Source organism: Lycorma delicatula, chromosome 10 (assembly GCF_047948215.1).
Source record: "Lycorma delicatula isolate Av1 chromosome 10, ASM4794821v1, whole genome shotgun sequence".
NCBI lineage: Eukaryota > Metazoa > Arthropoda > Insecta > Hemiptera > Fulgoridae > Lycorma > Lycorma delicatula.
Genome location: NC_134464.1, coordinates 54097762 through 54122436, shown reverse-complemented (window position 1 = coordinate 54122436; position 24675 = coordinate 54097762). Strand labels below are relative to the sequence as shown.

General features: G+C 33.8%; 1 protein-coding gene across 5 annotated transcripts in view; it reads left to right on the top strand.

Moving 5' to 3' along the window:
* The window catches only part of LOC142331749 (uncharacterized), a 75891-nt gene that overhangs the window by 5476 nt on the left and 45740 nt on the right, over positions 1-24675 (top strand). For all 5 annotated transcript variants that reach the window (XM_075377807.1, XM_075377806.1, XM_075377809.1 and 2 more), the window contains exon 2: positions 15044-15140. In XM_075377807.1, the coding sequence (XP_075233922.1) occupies positions 15044-15140 (97 nt within the window). The remainder of the gene's footprint in view (positions 1-15043; positions 15141-24675) is intronic.

The window sequence follows — 24675 nt, the reverse complement described above, 5'->3', positions numbered from 1 at the left end:
CATACCTGAAGACCGTCCTCGGCAAGACAGTGCCACACCTCAGGGCTGCATGGACAACCATGCCCTTGGTAGTACAGTCACCTCCCTGCCAACAGCGGCCCTGCCACTCAATTTCAACAATCACTGCTTTTGAATTAATCAAGGCTCGTTAACAAAACGCCTACCCGCCAGTCAATTAAATGTCTCAGCCAAAGCCCTTGCCACCTGGAATCCTATTTGGTTTAAACACCTTCAGCCAATTTATATAATGCAAGGAAGCAGAGGAAACCAGCCACTATCGACCATTCCCCACGGACCTTCCAATTAACTTTGAGATCCAGAAAGGAGTTCACTCTCTCGAGTTCTCCATCTTCTTTGGTATGTTCAGCGTCGTACTGGGGACAGACATGGTCCACCATGTCATCAACCCTGCAATCCGGGCATAGACCTGAATGTACTAAATACCTAGCCAATCTTTCAAAAAGCACTATGGCTGGAAAGGAATTTTGTAATATATCGATTGGGGGAAATCCACCTAAACGCACGCAAATCAGTTACAATTGGAAATTCTATGCATGTAACGACCAACAGGGGAGTCATCATCCTACGTGGCCTGCCAAGATTGGGTGGATTGTACTGGACTGTTTTACATTTTCCTGCATATGTTCCGAAGTAAGAAGACCATCCTGTTTGGAAATATAACGTTGCTTACTTTCTATGGTAAGAATATCTATTGGCTTAATGCCAGCACCAACAGAAGGAAAAGTTGGGCTCTCAAAAGAATGTCCCTATAACACCTAAAGATCATGCGCTGAGCCCAGACAGATGGAGTGTGTAACATAACAGCCTCACTTACACCCTTGTATAGGATATACATGGTACAGAAATTCAACTCCCAATCAGGATGTATAACTCTGCGAATTTCAAAAAAGGTAGCAACAGCCTTCTTGGCAACATATTGAAGGTGTTTCTTAAGTGAATTTCTCATCAGCGATTACACTCAAGTATTTCTGAGCAGAAATATATCTAATGGAAAGGCCGGCTATTGAAACCCTTGCTTGGCATGAATTGGCCAGCAACACCATCAATTGGTTAACATCATCGTGGTTTTTTCTGGACTAAAAATCATCTTATACTGGAGACCCACAACCTGAGAATCTCACATGCATGGGCAGTTCAGTATTCTATCTCATCGTTGCATGAGTCTTCCTCAACCAGCAATAGCCCATCATCCACATAAGCAGTAATGCGGCAACTACTAGGCAACCTCAACCGTAGAGTCGAACTCAATTATCCAAAGAAGGGGATTCAATACACTGGCCTGCAGGCACCCTTTGGATAAGGTCTTCCCTACTTCCGAGCTGCCATCACGGAAGGGTACAGTTTGATGACTGAAATAACTTTGAGAGAATCTTTATTTCATTCCACATACACAGCTACGTTTCTGCATTTGAAACAAGGCAGAGGGCCACCATAAGTTAAAGCCTTGGATATATCCAGAAAAACACCTAACACATACCTGCATACACCGAAGGAAGCAATCAATATTCATCACCTTCAATATGGCACCCTCCATGCTCTTGCCGTGCCGAAAGCCATATTGGCATCTATCAAGTGCTCAGTAGTTAACTTACTAAGAATACAGTGATACAAAACTTTCTCAAAAACTTCCAATTACAGGCAAGAGCATCAAAGACCGATAAGAAGAACCAATAGTAGGGTCCTTGTTACCTTTAAAAAGCAATATCAATTCTCCATGCTTCCAACATGCTGGGAAATATCCAGCAGAAAGCATCAATGTCAGAAAGTTTCAACAAGTAGTGGAGCCAAGAAGCAGCAATTTGTCTGTAATGGCAATTTTCCCTTAGTTTTGTAGGCTCATTGCCAGTTAAAATATTCATTAGAAAGAATTTTTTTATTATTGATGAAAATTATATCATGGCAAAATAAAAATTATGTTCATATAAGACAATGCAATTTTTTAAATTATCAGTTGTGACTTGCACACATTAAAGATGAATGTTAAAATAAAAATTATTTTATTTTAAAATAAAGGGGGTAGCAAAAGTAGGCATACAGTTATAATAGGTATTACTAAATTTATTATTTTCTGCTTAATTATTACTTACATAATTAGTAAGTTACTTAATTATTTACATATTAATATTTTCAGATAATCATGACTGGTAATTTAACCATTAACCAAGCAGGTGGACAGTCAAACAATACTGGAAGACTGAGAATGCTGAAATGGTTAGATGAAAATGGGCTACAGAATTTGATACACCTCCACCAAGTAGACTAACAATTTACAGATAGGGTAGTAACACCGACGTGTTACTACCTAAGACAATGAAATGTTAGTTGCGCAGGCATTTATCCAAAGCCCAAAAAAATCAAAGAGGTGAGCTTCTCATGATTAGTCATTCCACGAAGATCTTTGGGGCATCTAATGCAATGTTTAGGTTTGAAAACGTATTGGCCAAAATTACTTCATGGATTATTAGAAGATGATTCAGATCGACGATTGCAATTCTACAAGGTGATGTTGAATGCAGAAAGACAAGGAGATGACATAATTCTCAGTGTCTTGGTCTGACATAATGATTTTTAAACTTTCAGCCACTGTTAATAGCCATAACTGCATTTTTTACCACAAGAGAAAACTTCATAACAGTCACATGCCAAAAAATTAATAATGATAAAAACCTCTGTGCTTGAGTGTGGAAACTAGAATGGAGGAATGTGTAAATGCTGAAGGCTGCAATTTGAACACCTCGCAGATTGTACTTAATTGTAATTCTGATTGTGTCTAGATCAAAAGTAGTGTTTTGTTTCATTATAAAGTTTTTGCATTATGTATAAAACATTACAACTACCAATAAAGAAAACTCTACAACTGTATAGCTACTTTGCCTCCCCACCAGTATAATTATGTACATCATAATACAAATGATTTATATGTAATTAGAAAGAAATGGAATTTCACTTTAAAAAAAATTGTTTTTATATTTCATAGGAAGTAGTAGATCTGAAAGCTTTAGTAGATCACTTGTGTGGATTCCTAGAACTCTTATCTGATGGGCCTCTTGAGAGGCTCTTCAAACATTTTCTAAAAAAATAATTTTATAAAATATTGACTATTGAGAAAAATAAATTTTGTAATGAGGATGCACTTCAAAATTCATTTGTTGCATAATGTGTTTAGCATATCAACAATAGTACTATGAAAAGATACATCATTGTCTTTTTCAACGTTTATCTTGCAGTGATTGAAAGCTATTTAAAGGATTTTATTATACATTGACACTATTTGAGGTGAATAAAATTACAGCATTATAAAAATATAGTCTTGAGTTTCAATTTATTTATATTCCTTCATACATTTGAAAAATATCCCATTTATTTTTATGCAAAAATAAAAATACCAACATATAAATATATGTAGCTATAAAAATACTCTCTACAAATGTAAACATGCATTTCAACAATAAAACTGCTAATACTTCCCAAATAATTAATTTATTTGGGGATTAATAATATCCAAAACACAAAACTAAATTTTGTCCTACATTTTCACATGTGATTGATCATCTTTATTTGGGTGTCTTTCTTGTTTGTCATCATGTTTTCTTGTCATATTACAGTTTGCATTTAATTTATTGCTAGCTATGTATTTACCAAATATTTCATCAGTTTATTAATTCAATAAAATTGCTTAAACTTTAGAATAATAACATATTGCCTAGTGCAAAGAGCATCGGCAGGAAAATAATTACTAAAGTCACTGTACAGTGTACAATGATCTCTAAATATAGTTTCAAAAAGTTTGTTTCAAAACTCCTATTTGAAAATATATAATTTTTTATCTATTGTTTTGTGTAAATATATATGTTTTTTTTCTTTGTTACTTGTAAACGTACAAGTATTTTTGGGTTCAATAAATAAATAAAAATAATATCTGTAAGCAAGTGAATATTATATTGTTCAGTTGCAGAAACGATATCGTTAATAAAACAAATAGAAGTTTCAAAATATTTCCTTTGTTGCATTTCAAATATAAGCTTACTTTTAATATTTTCAGGGGTACTCAAATCAACCATTTCAAAATGTTATTGCTTGTATCTACGAGAAGTTATCTCTAAAGTAAAGATATTTTCATTGTAAAAAACATTTATTCTGAAAACTTTTATTTCTCTTTTATTTTTCTTAAATTACATACCTTATAATACTTTTCTATATAATTACCACATTAATTAAGACATTTATAGTAGTGATACACCAGCTTCAATATACCTTCGTCATACTTTTCTGCTGCCAGTTCATTTAGCCACTGATTAACAGCATCTTTAAGTTCATCAAGTAGTAAACAATTCATAGGTGATGACCTGTGAATTTTTTACTACTTGAAAATTCTTTCAATTTCCCAAACAAATGATAATCAGAAGGAGCTAAGCCCAGACTATATGGTGGGTGACCATTAATTTCCCATCCAAATGTTCTCAGTATCACATGTTGGACCCGCAACATGTGGAGATGCATTATCGTGCAGCAGGATGACTGTCAGTCAGCTGCCCATGTCGATTTCAAATGGCGCACCATACCTTACATAAAGTTATGCAGTAGACTTCTGTATTTATAATTATTCCACATGGCATGAAATCAATAAGCAGTATGTCAAATCGATCCCAAAAAAACTTTGGCTATCAGTTTGGCTGTAGCTTGACCTTTGTTGGTCTGGTTGGTGATTTGAGGATGACACCATTCATTTGACTGCCGTTTTCTCTGGCATGTAATAAAAAATTCATGTTTCATCGCCTGTAACAATTGAATTAAGGAACTCAATCACCTTTTTCTGTATAACGCTTTAAAATTCCAAAGCATATCCCATTTGGATTTATTGTGACTTTCCGTTAGACATGCGTTATCCGACGTGCACAAACCTTTCTGAAGCTTAATTGGTCAAGAACAATGCGACCAATAACAGCTCTTGAAACATCAGGGAAAAGAAGGGCCAGATTGGAAAAAGTTGAGCGACAATCTTTTCTAATTTTTTCATCATCGATGTGTTTCAACAAGTCCTCAGTGCTTATCAAGGGCCTCCCTGAGCAATCTTCATTATGCACATTAAATCTGTTATTTCTAAACCTTTCACACCATTTTCAGATGTTTCTTTTATTATTACATTATCACTGTACACAGCAACCAACTGTGAATTTCAGCTGTCTTAACGTTTTGGTGGTTTAAAAAACATATGACCACATATTTCACAGCCAGTAGATCACATCGAGTTTGCTATTTATTTTATAACGTAATAACTCACATAATCAAAGACATTACAATGCGACAACTTACTGACAACAATGCAGTGTGCACATTACTAATGTAGCCATGAACAACACAGGTTCGCCAACCTTAAGGAGAGAAATTTCCCAGCGGTCTTTACTTTATAGATATAACTCATAAATAATACAGCTTCTGCAGCAGTATATTTCTGTTACCAATTTCAAAATCTCTCATCCAGCCAATAAAGACCGCCATAAGATAAATCCATTTTTAATAAATAATTTATTTGTAGAACCACCAGATCAATAAAATAACCACTTGCTTTATATTGTTTGTAGTGCTTTCACCCTTCTGAAATGCTCTTAAACTTGGTACAATTAAAATTCTGCTGGGCTACATAAAGACACATTAAACTAAAATTAAATAAATGAAACTATAAAAAAAATAAATAAATTAGTAAATAAATTATTAATTTTAATATGAGTATATTAAAGCTATAGTCTCATAATTGAAAAGTACTACAAACACCTAAAGGTAAAGGTAAGTGAATTTTTTATTGATTTAATGGTCTGCAAATTAATTATTAATTTATAAAAACTTTGTTCAGTGGTATGTTTAATAAAATAAACTTAAGTAGATCATTTTCCTGTATTTGCATCTCTACCACAAATGCATAAAATTCCATTTGGAAACTGTGTAATGATGTGCTCAGCTGTATGATTTTGAACGTAGTCTTTTTGAAGAAAGGTGTAAGTCAAAGTGTAAAGGCTGTTTGCTTAAATGCATCTAGTTGGACTGTTAATTCAATAAGTTTGAAACTCAAGACTTTTCTTTTATTTCTGTTGACCTTAAAACATGACACAAACTATAAAATAGTCACTTTTTGGGGCTTCATATCCTGAAATTGAGATCAGCTGTAAACCAGATTGACCATAAAAGAAGAGATATCGTAAAAAGAAAAGTCTCATAACTTTTAGTTTTTATGTATGTGTTTATGTGTTTTTACATATGTGTTGAAGTAGCTAAGCCATGCAACATCAGAGTATAGAAGAATTAACCACATTTGCAAACGTAGTTAAAATTATTTTTAAATCCTCTTGCAGTAAGAAAAATTCTTGAAATATATATTTTTATTATTCATCCAAATGATTTTTAAAAAAAATATAAAACAAGGTAATGTACAGGGTGATTTTTTTAGTCCTGTTACCAAATTGTGAATGTCATAATTTTTTTCTAAGAAAGGGAAATTTTGTTTTGTGACAACGAAGTTGGTAGTGCTACTCAACCGGTATAGATACTGCAGTGTGAGTTGATTCTCCTTGAGCTATGTAAACTTTTGTTCCATTTCCGGTCGTGTTATGAACAGAATGTCTTTTACCATAGAACGAGTTTTCATTCTTGAACAATATTTTGCTATGAAATCGCACACGAGTGTAAAAAAATATCAATTTCTAGGCTAGCAAACCGATTTTGAGAGACAGGTAGTGTTTGCGACAGAAAACATAGTGGTCAACCAACTCTCTTGACAGATTATGTTTTAGAGAATGTGAAAAAAAGATTGCTCAATTCTCTATGAAAAATTTTACGAAAACTTTCCACGCAAGTTGGTTTGTCATATTTGAGTGTTCAGAAAGCTGCTAAAAAATTGAAATTCTATCTGTATCGCGTACGATTAGTCCAAGAGCTTTAGCCTCCAGATTTAAACAAGCGATTGCAATATTGCCATTGATTTAGGTCTCTCGTAAATGATAACGGAATCAAATTTTTAAACACAGTGTTCTTTAGTGATGAAGCTTGGATCCATCTCGATGGTTATGTGAACAGTCAAGACTGTTGAATTTGAGCGATTTTCAATCGCCCAAGACAAATCTTTGCATCCTGAAAAAATTTGTGTGTGGTGTGTGATATCTCGTCATCATATAGTTGGACCCATATTCTTTGAACAGACAGTAAATGGTGAAGTATACAGGAATATTGTGTGCCAATTTGTGTCCCTCCTGGAACCTCAAGAACAGTATTGCTGGTTTCAGCAAGACGGCACTACATGCCAGCCACACGTCTCGAGAAACCGTGGATTTTCTGCAAGAGTTCTTTGATGATCGAATAATAAGCAAGCCTCCAAGGTTCCCAGACCTCACATCTCCTGACTACTTTTTGTGGGGCTATATTAAGTCTGAAGCCTTCAAAAACAATCCTCACACTATTGATGAACTTAAAGTCAATATTACAGATTTAATCACTAATATTTTCAATGCAACTTTTAAAAAGGTTTTTGCTAATATGCTGAAAAGAGTCCATGTGTGTATAACTGCAAGAGTTGGGCATTTTGAGCATATTCTTTAACAATTATGTAAGTAATAGCTTTTTATTAAATCTCTTTTGTAAGTAACAAATACATTTTTTTGTTCCACCTAAATTTCCCTTTCTTAAATTACATTTAAAATTGGGTAACAGGACTAAAAAATCACTCTGTACTAGAATAAGAAAATTTACCTGTTGTAATTGTAAGATTTTCTTAGAACAATCTGAATACATTATTCAAAAATGTATTTATAAAAATCAATTAATTTTGTTCAGTTTCATTAAAAAAAAGAAGTGAATTCATCGTTTGAGAAATATTAATGCACATTATTTCCATGATAGATCAAATCAGCATTGGCATTTCAGTAACAGTCAGGTTTTTGCAAAATTTAACTTTTATTGGAAAGATGTTTATGGTAGCAATGTGGATGCAAAAAGTGAACAAGTTTTTCTTTTTGCTCACTTGATAATAATAGTATGTCTGAAAAGTTTCATTTCTGAATGTTTTAAATAATTTTATTCAAGAAAAATGGAGAGAAATTGTTTTCTGATAATCTCTTGTATGAGGTACTCTTTTTTTTGCTATTAGCAAATCTTATTTAAGACTTAAGTTGATGTTTTTCTTTTCAAAACAAAATGTTAATTTGGTCTGTGTATTTCTTCCGATAATTATTTTTTGTATTTATTCCAAGGGAATAGGTATATGCAAAAACAGAAACTACCATCAGTACAACTCAGTCGCCATTGGGAATTGCAGGATTGCCTGTCAGAAAGGGGGTGGCAAGGAACTTAGCAGATTTCCACGGGTATCGATGGAACACTTCCGCATCCAGGCCTAACTCAGCTTGGTATAATGTAACCTAATCTGATGCAGATGGATGAAACATGACACAGTTTGTGTTGTCTAACAGGCCTATAACTGCCCTACACTCTGCCCTTGGATTCGTTCACTTATCACACTTGAAAATCACATGCTTGACATCATCAAGGGCACCACAATATGGGCATAAGTTGTCTTTGCCGTGCCCGCTACTGTATAGATACGATCTGAAGCAGACATGACCTGACAGGAACTGAGGAAGGAAATATTCTATCTCTCCAAATCTCGTATTTACTCATGGCACGACACGTTTAAATTAGCCTGTATGTCTATCTTCCGTTATCAGAAGCATCCCATTTGGACTGCAACCTGTCTAGACAATACCATAATACAATCATCTCTGACAGAGTTGATTATGATTTTGAACATAATAGTCATCTCTGAACCCTTGTAACAGTCATTTCTGAACTGTGCCAGCAAATCTAGAGTCAGTGTAATTGGCAATAACGAATGCCATTTCAGAGGAGACGGTTTTGCTGTCCCAGCAGACTCGCTGAGACATCCTTCACTGAATCCTTTCAAGGGCCCCATATAGCAGGATTAAGTTTACATCATTGAAATACATGTGCAGTGTTGAGCATCTCAGCTTGTTAACACTGTGAAGTCTGCTCAGTGCAGCCACAATTTTTTCTGTAACCGTAGTTTTCATCATATTTCTCATAAAGAATTTACGAGACATTCTTTATGAGGTACCCAAAGTACTGAGAATCACGGAGACATCTTGTACTCTGAAGGCAATGTGCCCCAGCCATTATCAACACTTTAGTCTTCTCTGTGGCCAATTCCAGTCCTTTATCGAGTAGCCAGCCACTCACCATCAAGTTTCTTTTCCCCTTTCCATCATGTCCTGCTCGGACCTATCTCCTACAACCAGAACGTCATCAGCTAACGCAACCTGGTTTAACACCCTCAGGGAATGTTAACCTCAGGATCCCATCACAATAGGGGTGATAACACGGATCCTGTGGCACACCCTGATCAACTGTAAACATGGCCTGGCCATTAATGAGAGATGCGATGATAGCCCTCTGGTGGAGATAGGACTGAGGAACTATCAATACGTTGACCCCCTTATTTGCAAGTACTAAGATCGATGACCACAATGGACTTGAAGGCATTCCTGACATCATGAGTGCTAGGATGTTCCTTCTATGTTTTGATCCAGAACTGCACTGTCAACTGTATTCATTACACTGTTGACAGTGTCAATCATCAAAAAACCTGTCTGAAAACAGTACTGGTGTGGACTTAGGCCACATTTCTATGTTGTCAGCAAGTTGCACCACCAGTATATTCTCGAACAGCTTGATGAAGTTTTTGGTCAAATAAAACGGTTGATAGGCAGAAGGGTCATCAACAGTTTGTCCTTCCTGATCAGCACAAACTGTGACACCTTCCAATCCTGTGGTATGTGCTCATTGACCAAGATGTGGGTTGAACACATCTAAGACCTTCAATGGGGCTGTGTCAACCACAGTCCTTACCACTTCAACTGGAAGAACATCAGGCCTAGGACTTTTCCTGGTCTTCATCCTTCGGGTAGCAGCAAGCAGTTCCTCTGGAGAATTGAAGGATTATCGACAGTTATAATTTCTCTTCTGGTGTTACCACCTTCTGGGAAGACGCAGCTACACAACTTTGCAATTGACTATCACTAAGGACCAGCAGCTTCCACCTGAATTTCTCTGTCACAATCTGGTATCTATGGTCCCAGATGTCTCCATCAATCCTCCAGGAGGAGCTCCATGATGTGAGATACCACAGCCTCCAACAGTCCCTCTTAGACTTCATGAAGGCTAACTTATACTCCTCCTGGTGTTGATGGATGAAACAAACTACAGGTGGACCTGGATCCATCCTACAATTTACTCTGTGGAAGTGCAATCTTGCTGGTCAGCATAAATTTCTGGCACTATCAGAGCCAGAGGTGTTATTCGAATTTGCAACATTTCTGTATGCCAGTTAGACAAACCTTGTATTGATGGACTGCTGCTGTTTTGTGCTTCATGTTATCACTTTAAATTCTAATGCATTAAAAGGCTTCTCCTATTTTGTAATAAGAAATGAATGGATGAATTAATTACAGCTTATTGATTAATCCAGTGTTAACTCAGGTATCAGAATTTACTTGAAAGATAAAAAAACTGGTGAGATTTACATCTGGTATTTTGACTAAGTTTCATAAACTTTTCAAAGACAAAGTAATTGTATCAGTTTTTTATGTTTTTATAATAATGCTGAGATTTGATGTTTCTTTAATTTTCTTGTTGCTGCAGATAAATCAAATGATATGCATAGTATATATCTAATAATGTTATTTAAATCTCATTACTTTATTCATAAAAATGTTCCATCGCTGTTTAAACTGATATTCAGTTTGAAAGATAATAAAGAACTTGGAAATATGTATGTGGCTGTTGGTCTAACCTGGAACAAGATAAGGAAAATATTTTTATTATTATTTTTTTTACTGGCTCCTACCAACAGTTGTTAAGCACAACCAAGCATTGTGGGTATAACTGTGTATACCCACATGTGGTTGTATAACTATTGTGGTTATACGGATTTTATCTCCACTTTATACCTACACTCATGTACATACAACAATGTAGGTTTTTTTCTATAAAAAAATTCATAAAAATCAGGGCAGTAGTACTTTTGAAATAAAGAAATTTACATTTTTCACAGTGATAATTTCAAAATTGCATAAGTTTTTCATTTTCAAAAAAAAAGTTAATGTATGTATTGGTTTTTTTGTAGCTTGTTGTTTCTGTATAAAAAAGGAAAGAAAAGAAAAAAAGTTTAGTTGAAATCTGTGCAGTAGTTTGTGCATGATTAACCCCTTGACGAGATAATCCATCATTGGTTACATTGATAAAAATTGCCCTTGACGAAGTATCTTATTATCATCTTTTTTGTTGAAAAGTGTCCTTGATGAAATAATTCGTTCTTGCACATTGTCTGGTTTTATCCTGTTTTTTGACAAGTTATTTCAATGTGCGTGGGTATGTTTAGTTACCTAGTTTGTTGTGGTTGCATAGAGAAGCACTAGCATATGTATTTTGTTTTCTATAGTTTCTCTTGGGTGTTTCCAACCTATGCCTACCATACTTGTTAACATTGAATGGAAGTTCAGTTAATGATGTGCGCGTCAATTTTATTTTTTAGTTGAGCATATTTTTATTACTTAGTTATGTGTTGTTTTTTTTTTTAATGTTGAACGAATATTTACTATATTTTTATTTCTTTACTTGTTGGTGTTCGGATTTGTGGAGTGATAGCGCCACAAAATAGGAGTAGTGTTATTGTTTGGTATAATCTAACTCTCGTGATGATCTTTTGTACTGCAAAAATAAACTTTTATTTATTACTATTGGTAGATTTATAAAGTAACTTCTATATGTTATCTAATCTAATGAGTAATAAAACGTGTTGTTTAAACTACTTAATAAACCTTCATTCATCATCATCATGTTGAATTGGTAGTACATGTTATTTTAATTTTATATTGTAAGATAGTAAAAGTTAAGGTCTTAAATATGGAAAAAAAATATGGGAATAATGATGACAAACGTTTTAGTGAAAATATATGTGGACATAATAAAAAGGTTTGCCATTAAGGGGTTAACAAACTTTCAGATTTATATACCAGTATGATTTTATATATATATTTACATATTTGTAAACGGTTTGTTTATTAAAACTCTTTATGGTTGTGTATTGTAAACTGTCATCCCAGACCGGTTGGCATTCTTATATATCCAGCTGAGAGGTGGCAGACCAACCAATGTAATTAGCTACCTCATTATATTATGATAACCTCATTGTTAGATAACAACTTCTTCCTTTTTCCTGTTTAGCCTCTGAGAATTACCGTCAGGTATTACTTCATAAGATGATATGTATGAATATAAGTGAAATGTAGTCTTGTACAGTCTCAAGTTGACCATTTCTGAGATGTGTGGTTAACTGAAACCCAACCACTAAAGAACACCGGTATCTACGATCTAGTATTCAAATCCGTTTAAAAATAACTGTCTTTACTAGGACTTGAACGCTGGAACTCTCGACTTCCAAATCAGCTGATTTGCGAATATGCATTCACTACTACACCAACCTGGTGGGTTTGATAGGTAACAACTGCGACTTTTCCAACATAACGAACGCAATTACTTTTACACTATGACAACTGGTTGTTATGATTTTAATATTTTATAACTTTTCAATCTACTTATGTTAGTTTTAATATTAATGCTTTTAAATTGAAAGAAAACTTTTCCTGATGATGGTCGAATGACCGAAAGTATGTGAAAAACACAGACGAATTGTTGGTAAGGTTGAATTTTAGTTTATTTTATTTTTATATAAATAATCTTTAATACCATGGTGCCGTGCTTGAAAAATTATATCTCATTATATTTATAATAAATTGGCTGAGGTTACGGACTAACACAAATTAAGTGAAGTTTCATAGTTAAAAGTTTTAAAAACAGTCATTGTACTCATTTTTTTTAATAATAATGCTGTTGTTACTAGAGTTAAACAATATGGGTTGTTCTTTTTTGTGTCTGCATGTGTGTGCAGGGATAGGGATTAGGAAGGGGCAGGATGCAGGGAGTTATCAGATGAAATGGTGACTCACACTCACAACAGGGTAAAGAATAAAACAGCAGTTTTCAACCTTGATTGTTAGTAACGTCAGAACTAAGTTATCAGAGCCAGTTAATTAAGTTATTAGGGCCAGGAAAATTGCATTTTGTAGAAAATTTTTTGAGCTTTCAGAAAACCACCTTCTGCTTTGGTCGATTTACTCAATTTGCTAAAAAATGTAAAGCTACATGTTAAAATTTTGCTTAAGGGGATGGAAACAAGGGGTGGGGATCCTTTTTTTGAAATTAAATGTTGATTCAATTCTCTTCTTGTTTGGAATTGTTAGTGTGCAAAATTTCATTGAACATTCTACTTTATATATAGAGGTAGAAGAAGATAAGTAAAACAATTTTATTTGGCTTTTTGATTGCTTTTGTATCCATTTTCACAGGGCTACAATATTTTCTTCCAAATATGTGATTATACCAAGTGTACAAAACAGAATATAATGTCTATTGGATGATGTACACAGTCTTGATTTAAGGCTAAAATCAAAGAGCAAAAAGGATAGTTTTAGTTATGTGTATTGTGGCTGTAAATTGATTTGCTATCTTTCCACTTGACAATGCTATTAGCAAAGTTGGCAACTCCTGAACAGAATCCTTTCTGTGATTTGTAGTCTGCTAAATGTCAGTCTGTAGTTACAGTTCAACATGCATTTTGTAGAATATTTAATAATGATCCTTCAAGTGTCAATAACATTTGTCCATGGTATGGTCAGTTTGAAAAGACCGGATGTTTGTGTAAAGCAAAGAGTATGGAATGACCAAGGGTGTCTGAAGAAAATGTTGAACATGTCAGGAAAGTTTTTACTGTATATAGTAGTCCTAAACAGTCCTGTTAGCAGCTGCGAAGTAACAGTTCTGGTGATGACAGTGTATTAAGAAAAACTCTACACATGTGTATACAGTTTACAGCTGTTACAGGCAATGAATCCTATTAACTACACTGTGCATGTCGATTTGACAATCAAAATGTTGATGACTTTATGAGTTGTATTTTTTTTATGAGTGTATTTAATCTTAATGGAAAAATTAACACATGTCTATAATGTCATAGTGTAAAGAAAATCCCTATAAAATGTTAACAGTGAAATGGACTTCCCTTTGCTGTGTGCTTTTCACTGAACCAAGCTTATTTAACAGGAGTTGATTATTTGAATATGCTGCACACATAGCTTTTTCTTCAACTGCAAGATGGACCAGAGAATTTTATTTTGCACCAAGATGGTGTAAGTCCTCACTCAGTACAGGATTGGTTGAGTGATGTTTTCCCCAACTGCTGGATCAGTTGGCATGCACTTTATAAACAAAGTTTGTGATTGTGCCCAAGATCATTTGATCTGCCTCCATTTGATTTTTTTCCTTTAGGGTTTTATAAAGGATCAGTACATAGTAGGGCCATAAAATATGCCCCTCCTATGTACTGATATACCTCATTTGAGACACTGGATTCAAGCAGCTGTTGCTTCCATTCTTAAACACATGCAGATTAAAGTGGGATGAACTCTCATACCAGTTGTAAGTGTAACTCGTGTCAAAAAGTCCTCACATTGAACACTTGTAGAGAAAAACTGTAACAGTTACTCTTTTCATTTTATTTGTGATGCATTGTCCTTGCCTTTTTTTTTGTATGCATTATTCCTTGCCTTTTTTTTGTATGCAGATCCCATAATTACTATTTAAAAAATGTAATAACTGCATTAAAAATACTGCATTCATTTGCTGGGAGAATTCAGTTACATTACCTGCTTTTTCATTATGAAATTGAAAGATTTTAATTAAATTTTTTAACCTACATTTATCTAGTGTATAAAAATATGTTATTTTCATTCATAAATCAAATGTTGATTCAAATGTTTTTGGTTTTGTACTAGTTATTTCTTTTGAATTTTATTTATTGGTTATTACTGATATTATTCATGTACATATATTATCTTATTTTTAGGAACCAATGTTTTCTGGACATCAGCTGGTTGGAGATAGTCAACTGCTTAGATTTTCTCAGTATATTTTAGGAATGCAGCGTAAGATTGACATTAATGGTAAATATCTTATGATGATTTGTAATGTACTTTTAAATTGAGATATGAATTTTAGCTTCTGATATTTTTAAGATTTATTTGTAATATATTTTTTGACATTTTCTTATGTTTAATGTTGATAAATTGATTTTGCTTTATTCTATTATTAAAAATTTATTGACGGTATTTTGTTTTAAGGTTTTCTCGCCTAATAATTTATATACTTATCTTGTAACATTCATTTACAGTTGAATTATAGTACAGAATTTGTCAGTTTTAGATACAAAAACTTGTTGGTTTTTTTTCTAGATAGTAATTGGTTTAGTTATTCCATTTATATATAAATCAGATGCATTTGTGACTATTTGGAAGTTAGAAATGCATAGGTGTGTGTGTGTGTGTGTGTGTGTGTGTGTGTGTGTGTGTGTGTGTGTGTGTGTGTGTGTGTGTGTGTGTGTGTGTGTGTGCGTGTGTGTGTGTGTGTGTGTGTGTGTGTGTGTGTGTGTGTGTGCGCGCGCGCATATGTGTATGCACTCATTTGATGGAAGATGCAAAATTTTAGTCTCTGATATTTAAGATTTATTTATGGAATTTTTTATTACATTTCTCTTTTAACCAAAGAATTATTCTGGTTAAAAAATTGCATGAACCCTACTTTGGGTGTGAAGCAGATCAAGACAAGTCTTGGCACCTTATAACTGCTGTTCTTGGGTAACTTGCCTAAGCAGCAGGTTTAATGGGTAGCTGCGAGATATTATGCCTTTTGCTGTTCCTGTGTTATGCAGATAGCCTAAGGACAAGAAAATAGACAGTTATTTTTGTAACCCAAAAATCAAAGGCATCAGAAGGAATCTTTTGCATATTCTAGTCTTCCTTCAGCTATAAGATCTATTCCGCACAGTGAAGAGTTGCTTGTGCCAGAAACAAGGAGTTTTGAAGAAACTGTTGATGAAAATGGCTATGATGATTTAGAAAGTAATAAAGAAGATTCAGATTTCCAAGATGAGAGAACTGAACCTCACAAAATCACTCAAGCAGAACTGACTCATGATCTTAATTTGTCTAAAATGCAATCAGAGTTACTGGTTCAATGTTAAAAGGCTGGAATCTCCTTGAAAGTGGTACTAAAGTATGTTTTACCTGGCAGTTAGAATTTCAGCACCTGTTCTCCTTACAAGTTTATATAGTGTTCGGTAATGATTTAAATTCTTTATTGGATTTATTACAGCAGTATCACAATCCTGTGGAATGGAGATTGTATATAGAGTCCTCTAAAACATGTTTAAAAGCCATCTTTCATAATGGAAATGAGAAACTATTAATTCCTACAGCTTAGCAGCACAAAGGAGACTATTGAAAAAATATTTTTACTGACAATGTTACAGTTTTGAAAGTATTCTTAGAATATATGTTGAAACCTAAAGGTGATTTTATTAGGACTACACTCGATTGTACTAAGTACTATTGTTTTTAATACAATTGGGAAAGTGGAGACAGCAAAAAACAGTACATTAAAAAAAAATTGGGCAAAAAAAAGATACTCATAACCAGGCAGAAATATGTTATTTGTCAAGGTGTTGTGAATGTGAAAAATGTGTATCTTCTACCATTATATTAATATAATATAAATACAAATAATATAATATAAATTTTGACAAAACATGGAACTTATGACTATTGTTTCATGTAATATGGCCGTTGTTTCTTATATTTGAGTGAGTGTCCCAGGATCAGTGAGGCAAAAATTAAACATGGAATATTTTTGGATCACAGATATGCAAGCTAATGAAGGATTTTGATTGAAAGGAGTTTGAATAAATCTGAGAAAACAGCATTAGTATCATTTAAAAATATTATTAAATCATGTAGTATGTAGAGGGTATACTGAAATGAAACGACTAGCACTAGATAGGGAATCTTGGAGAGCTGCATCAAACCAGTCAAATGACTGAAGACAAAAAAAAAATTAAATCATTGTGCAAAAAGAAGGCTAACAACTATAGAATTAATGAGTGAATTTCTCGAAAACTATAAATCCTTTGATGCAATATGTCTAAAAATACATATGCTGTATTCACGTCTGAACTTTTTTCCACCTGACCTTGACAATGTAAGTGATGAATAGTGAATGCTTTCAATGATAGAAACATCCTACCAGGGAAAATGGAGCCCAAATATGCTTGCCAATTACTGCTGGAGACTGAAAGGAATATTACAGATTCTTAATACAGGAGAAAAGTAAAGAAAAGCAGATTTTACATAAGATTATATCATACTATGGGCTATATATAATTCCTTAAAAACCAGGTTTTCTTTAAATCTTTGTTGCCAAAATCCTTCCTCTTCCTTTCAGTTTTGGTTTACAGATCTGAAATCAATGCAAAAAATACAAGGACACCTTATTGAAAGTGTGGAACAGGTGAAATATATTGTTTTGTAGAACAGTGTTGTCAGTCAGCCTAACCATTGTTTTATAAAAGATCTTTAGTCACTGAATTAGTGGGTAACTCGCATCACGTAAAATCAACGTTTGTTATTTACTAGTAAAGAACTATTTCACCAATCCTACTGAAAATTTGATACAAAATAGGTTATTCTATTAATTTATTGCCCCTTAAATATCAGATCTTTTCCTTTAACAATTTTTAAACTATTACCCAATTTGCAAAACCATTTTATCTTCGCAGTTATACAATATAGAAGTGCAGGTCAAAGGCAGTTTTATTTTAAGCCATTTAATATCGTGTTTTAATGTTATCTAATTACAAAATAATTTATTAAGATGTGGTATAACCAAAATTGTATGATGTTTGTGTACGATGTTCATCATATTAGTCTTTTAAATTGGGCTTTTATGAATTATTTCACTGCAGAAGCTTACAAAGAAGCTTGTACTTGGGAATGTGAAAATGGAAATTTATAATATAAGAAAAATGCCATGCTTGCCCAGGATTCGAACTTGGGACTTCCTGGGTTACTTGAAATGTACTCTTTCATCTGAAGACTGGATGGAAAGGGTACCATGCTTTGAAGACTGGTGGAGTGCTAGCATCTTGGCCTAATTATATATTTATTATATAGTATCGTTACGTATTTTCAATGTGATATCAGAAATAATTTAGAAAGCAGCTTCAGCAATTTACACTATTGTTTTATACAGGAAATATGTAGATCTAAAGGAAGACTTCAGCCACACCTCGATGCAGGGTTATATTATTAATTACACATCAGAGCCAAGGTCAGATGGAAAAAAGTTCAGATGTGAATACAGCATATGTATTTTTAGACATATTGCATCAAAGGATTTATAGTTTTCAAGAAATTCACTCATTAATTCTATAGTTCTTAGCCTTCTTTTTGCACATCAAGATTATTAAATATACATTTAAAATAAAAATGGGTTTACAGAAGAGGTAGAATGTTGTTATGTTGGGAAAAAGAGGTACTGATGATTACCACATTGCAATAATCACTGTGCGTTTTGAAGAAAGATTCAGGAAAGTATTAACAATTCTTTCACAGATATCAGCTCTTGATTTGGACCGGGCTCTTAACATATAATGTTTCATTCTAAAACAAAATCTGAACATGCTGTGAAATAATTCTATAACTAGAGAAAATCGATTCTCCTATTTGTGTTCTAAATGTCAAATGGTGTTTCTCATTAATTCTCCTCATCTCTTCATTTTTTCTTTTGCATGTCTATTTAATCTTTTCCAGTCTCCTCTGTGCTTGCTTTTAAATGCCTCCAGCCTTTTTTTTCTGTTTTCCTTAGCATCCATGCTTCATATCTATACTCCAGAATACTATATGTAAAAATAAACACTCTCAATCCACCATCCTACTTGATAACTATTTCTTTCAGTTAAATCCTATCATAGTCATTGCTGTTTTTGTTTTTATTTCGTTTTTAACCTTTGTTGCCTTCTATTAACATGATACCTAAGTGTCTGTACTGTTTTAATTATTCAATTCTTCCTTCCTTACTGCAGACATTCATTGGCTTACTTCTTCTATTCTTATTACTTTAGTTTGCATAAAATTTATTTTTATTCTGTATTCTGTCATAAGTCTTGTAATTTTAAAACCGTATGTTCTTGTTTCATTTAAAAAAAACCATGATATCTGTGAACTTTATACAAATTTTTCTTCCTCTTACACAAACTCTTAATCCTCTTCTAATCCATTTTTTGTTTTATCTTTGACATAGATATATTAAATGAAGGTGTTCATAGACATCATCAACTTTTCCTTACTCCTCTTTCTAGGTCAAACCACTTTGTTTAAGTATGATTTATCTTCATAGTCATTTTCTGTTTTTGTACAATTTTTAATTAATTTTTTCTGTTTTTCCAATCTAGGTTTGTAACCCTTACAACTATCAATATGCTGGCTCTGGCCACCCCACCAGATCACTTTTTTTTTTAAATTTAGCTAAAATATGATTTTCGAACTACATATTGAAATACCGCATAATAATGTTGTTTTCTTTTGTATTAAATTATTGAATAACTTAATAACATGATAAAAAAGGTTAATAGATTTTACTTTTACAGTTAGTGAAGTTTGTAGTCCTTTAGGGTATGGTACCTTTCAAAGCATTCTCCTGGATGACGACCAGGTTTTTGTGTACATGTTTTGCAGTAAACTTTGTCTCCTTTTTTCTACCTGGTACTTTTCTATTACACACAACATGGTCTTTGGAGGTACTTTTCTCTTGTAAATAAATAAAATGAGGAAGATTGTTTCGTGTCTTCTGCGTCACTAGAGTAAGGTCGTCCTGGTTTCTTATTTTGATCTGGATTTCTTACATTGCCAACAAGTTGGTTAATGAGGTTTTTCCTGTATTTCTTGTGGTCTATATGAATTTCAGTATTTGAATTAGAGAACCGCAAATATGAATTAAGAACTGAAACTTCCAGAAGCCAGAAGAATAAGGTTTGCCTCCTTTGTATAGATTTGGGTCCAAAGTTATAGCTTGATTTCCAATAACCAGCAAACAGCCCCCATATTCTTATTATACTTGCAGAAAACAGTAGATTTTACAGCACTTTTTATAAATAACAGCTTTAGCTCTCCTTTCCTGTGCTGTTACCATAACAAGTACTGAATGTAAGTATGTACTGTTATGCCGCACTAAACAATGAGAACATCATTTATGTGACAGAAGAAACAAATTCTTGTTTTTTCAGTTTCAGCTGTTTTATTACATACCCTTGTTCTTAACTTCATCAAGTAATAAGCCACTTCTATTTCCCATTATAATTCCAGTCAATAGATATTCAGTTTTTTAATTCAAGTGCTAGTTGCAGTCTTGTATAGAACTGATCGGTATAAAAGGAAAATCCGCAGTCTGGAACTTGTTCCAGACTGCGTATGATGTGCTAAATGCATCACAATTTTTGATGTGGCAGACAAATCAAGTCTTAGTAAACTATCTGTAGTTGCCTTGCTATAGTATGGCTCAAAAATCCATATATATCCGCTTTAAAAATCAGCAAGAACATAAACTTTTAGTACCCATTTTGTCTGTTTATTCTTATTATAGAATTTAAATAATTCTAAGTAGTCAGAAATAGGTTAGGTCATGCAGATAAGGAAATATTTGTACCTGTAATCTTACTTGTGTTTGAAGTTACTAAATTTACACTATTTACTGTTATGTTTACATAACTATCAAGTAAACTTACATTTCCTTTGTCATTTATCACTTTCATTCTCTTCACACACACAAATTTTGTCCAATTCATCACTTGAATTGTGGTTATTTTCATTACTAAATATAGATTCAATATCTGAAATATTATTTAGAAAAAGTCTATATCATCATCTTCAAAGTTATTTTTAACAGACATGATGTAAAAAATTTTAACAATAACTTTAAATAAAGCACAACAGAACGTTAATACTTATACATGAAGTAAACATTGAACACAATAACCTCACCAAAATCAGCTGTTACAACTGTTGAATATTTGACATAAAATCATTTGAAGTTTATTGAAACCGATTTAATATATTATAATACATGTTTAGAAGAGCCCACTATTGAAATTTTACAATTGTAAAATATGTCTAAATGCATTATATCTGAACTGAAGTTCGATATCGGCTGCCAGCCACATATGAAAGGAACAAATCAATGGCTTGTTGGCTGTCAGCCAACAAGAGAGTTGTAAGGGTTATATTTCATTTATCCCATTTGACACAGTTTAATGCTTTTTCCATATCTATATATACTATGCCTTTACCGCTTTCTTTTATATCTCTAACCAGTAGTTTTAGTTAATCTAATTTTATATACCTCCTTCACATCTAATCCTGAATCCATAAATTTCTTTTAACCATTTGCACCATTCATTCATTTACTCTTGTTTTTAGTTCTGAATTTACAGAAGTATCTAGTGAAATCAAACTAACTGTCCTGCAATCTTGACCACTTAGCTATTTTTGGGGATTGGAATCATGGTTGTTTTTAGAAAGTCTTATTTCCCACCACAACTATTATCTTTTATTGTTTATTTAACGTCTGATATTTTTTTTAATTTCTGATAGGAAGATTATAATATTAGCTATACATATGGAAAATAGTAAGTAGTTATTAGTGTATCAGTAAAAAATAATACATTGAAGTTTTTTTGTTTTTTCTGGGTGAAAAATGCTTTGGTGTTATCACCCAGCTACAATATGTTTGTTGTAGTAAACAAACATGTATTGCATTTTATGTCTCAATTAAAATACTAAAATTTCTACTAAATTTAACTGTAAAATGAAGCATAATAACATTTCATCATCCCCTAGAATAATTCATCATTGCTAGCTTAAACTTGCGATGCAGTGCCACGTAACAGATACTATCCACAAGGATGTGGTGCACTGGCAGTCGCACTGAGCACAAATTCTTGCATCTGTTTGAGTCATCAGATATTCATGAGTGAGCCTAGTGTTCCCTATTCGCAAATGGCAGATAATAACCTCCTCTTGATGGTTATTTCTGAATGAGGAGCTCCGCAGTGAAATATTTTTGTTCATGGTAGCATCCCCTTCACTTTGAACCACCCTCTTCAGGTAAGACAAGATTGTTAGAGGTGACACAATCAGTGAAAGGAGGCTGGAAACAAGCCTCCTCTGCTGCACTATCTGTGCACTCATTGCCTGAAATTCCTATATGGCTAAGGACTCAGCAGAAGCTCACTGTTGTATTACTAGTCGTTCATGAAATGACACACTGAATCTCATTGACAATAGAGTGTCTAGGGTTTATGTCATTTATCACATGTAGTGCACTCATGGAATTTGAGCAAACAAGAACATGTTGATATTTTTTGCTAATTATATGAGAGGTTATCTCTAAAGACCTTTTCATTGTAAAAAAAATTTTTCTGAAAACTTAATAAATATTTTTTATTTCTGTTAAACTACATAAATTATACTACTCTATATAATTGCCACGTGAATTAAGACAGTTATCGTAGCGATACACCAGCTTCAATACACCCTTGTATTCTTCTGTCGCCAGTCCATTTAGCCACTGATTAACAGCATTTTTAAGTTCATCGTCGCCCACGAATTGCTTACTACTCAAAAATTCTTTCAATTTTCTCAACAGTTGGTAATCAGAAGAAGCTAAGTCCGGACTATATGATGTTCAGTAAGTCCCGTGCTGGACCCGCAACACATGGACGTGCTGCAGGACAACACCATCAGTCAGCTGCCTATGTTGCCAAATGGCACGCTGTAACTTATGTATGTATTTATAGTCGTTTCATGTGACATGAAATCAATCAGCAGTATGTCAAACCAATCCCGAAAGACTGTGGCCATCAATTTGTGGCTAAATGACTGTGGTTTGACCTTTGTTGGCCTGGTTGGTGATTGAGGATTCACTTGACTGCCATTTTCTCTCTGGCATGTAATATGAAATCCATGTTTCATCACCGGTAACAACTGAATTAAGGAACTCATCACATTTTTCTGTGTAGCGCATCAAAAATTCAAAAGAAGATCCTATCCCATTCTGATTTTTAGTTGACGTTCCGTTAAGACATGCAGCACCAAACCATCCTTTCTGAAGACCTTTCTGAACAGACCTTTCTGAAGCCTAAATGGTCATGAACAATGCAACCGATAACAGCTTTTGAAACGTCAGGAAAAAGAAGGCCAGGTCAGAAATTGTTGAGCAACGATCTTTTCTGATTTCATCATCGACATATTTCAAGAAGTCCTCGTGATTATCGAGGGCCTTCTCGAACTTCTTCATGTACATTGATTTTGTTATTTCTAAACCTTTCCCACCATTTTCAGATGTTTCATTCATTAATTACCTTATCACCATACATGACGACAGACTGCCTATGAATTTCAGCCAGCTTATTGTTTTGATGATTTTTATAAAACGTGACTCAACGTATTTCACAGTTGGCAGCAACATCGATTTTCCTATTCATTTTGTAATGTAATAACTCATGTAATCAATGATACTTTTCTTTTTTCTTTCTTTTTCCTGTTTAGCCTCCGATAACTACCGTTCAGATAATACTTCAGAGGATGATATGTATGAGTGTAAATGAAGTGTAGTCTTGTACATTCTCAGTACCATTCCTGAGATGTGTGGTTAATTGAAACTCAACCATCAAAGAACACTGGTATCCATGATCTAGTATTCAAATCTGTGTAAAAATAACTGGCTTTACTAGGACTTGAACGCTGGAACTCTCGACTTCCAAATCAGCTGATTTGGGAAGACCCGTTCACCACTTGACCAACCCGGTGGATTGTAATCAATGATACTACAATGCAGCGACTTAACTTATAGACAACAATGCAGTGTATACATTACTAGCGTGGCCATGAACGACACAGTTCACCAACCTTAAGGAGAGAAATTTTCCAGCAGTCTTTACTTTAGAGATATCCCTTGTATGTAAGGCCTTATTAATAGCATTACAGTTCTGCAACGAAAATACTGGTGATGTTTGGAATGCCAAACATATATGTTCTGTTGCCAACAACAAAACCACAACCAACTGAATTAATGTTTCTAGAGCTGTCTGTATAAATTGCAATATCAGGATTTGTGCTATTTATAATATTATAAAATGGATTCTGTAAGATAACTGGAATTGTGTTCTTTTTATTATACTGACAAAGATCAAAGCAGTAATTTGCAAGAGAAGGCTGCCTGCCATGGGGGATAATAACATGGAGCAATGGTAAAGACTGGAGGTAATTTTATATTCAGAGCTGAGAAAAGACATTGAGCTCTGATGCCTAGAGGAGGAGTAGATCTTGGCTGTTCCTGATATTAACATGCTGGTTTGAGAATACAACATCAGAGTTTGGATGAGTTAGTTGCACTTTAATTTGAATCACATAGGACCATATCATTTGCTTCCATCTATAACAAAGAGATGGCCCATCACTTTCCACCAGCAGTTTTAACATTGGTCTTGATCAAAAAGCACCTGTAGTAAGATGGATGAATGAGTGAATGATGGACTGCATTGAGCATCTTTAGTGTGGTGGCCCACGCTAATGAATAAGCCACACAGCCATA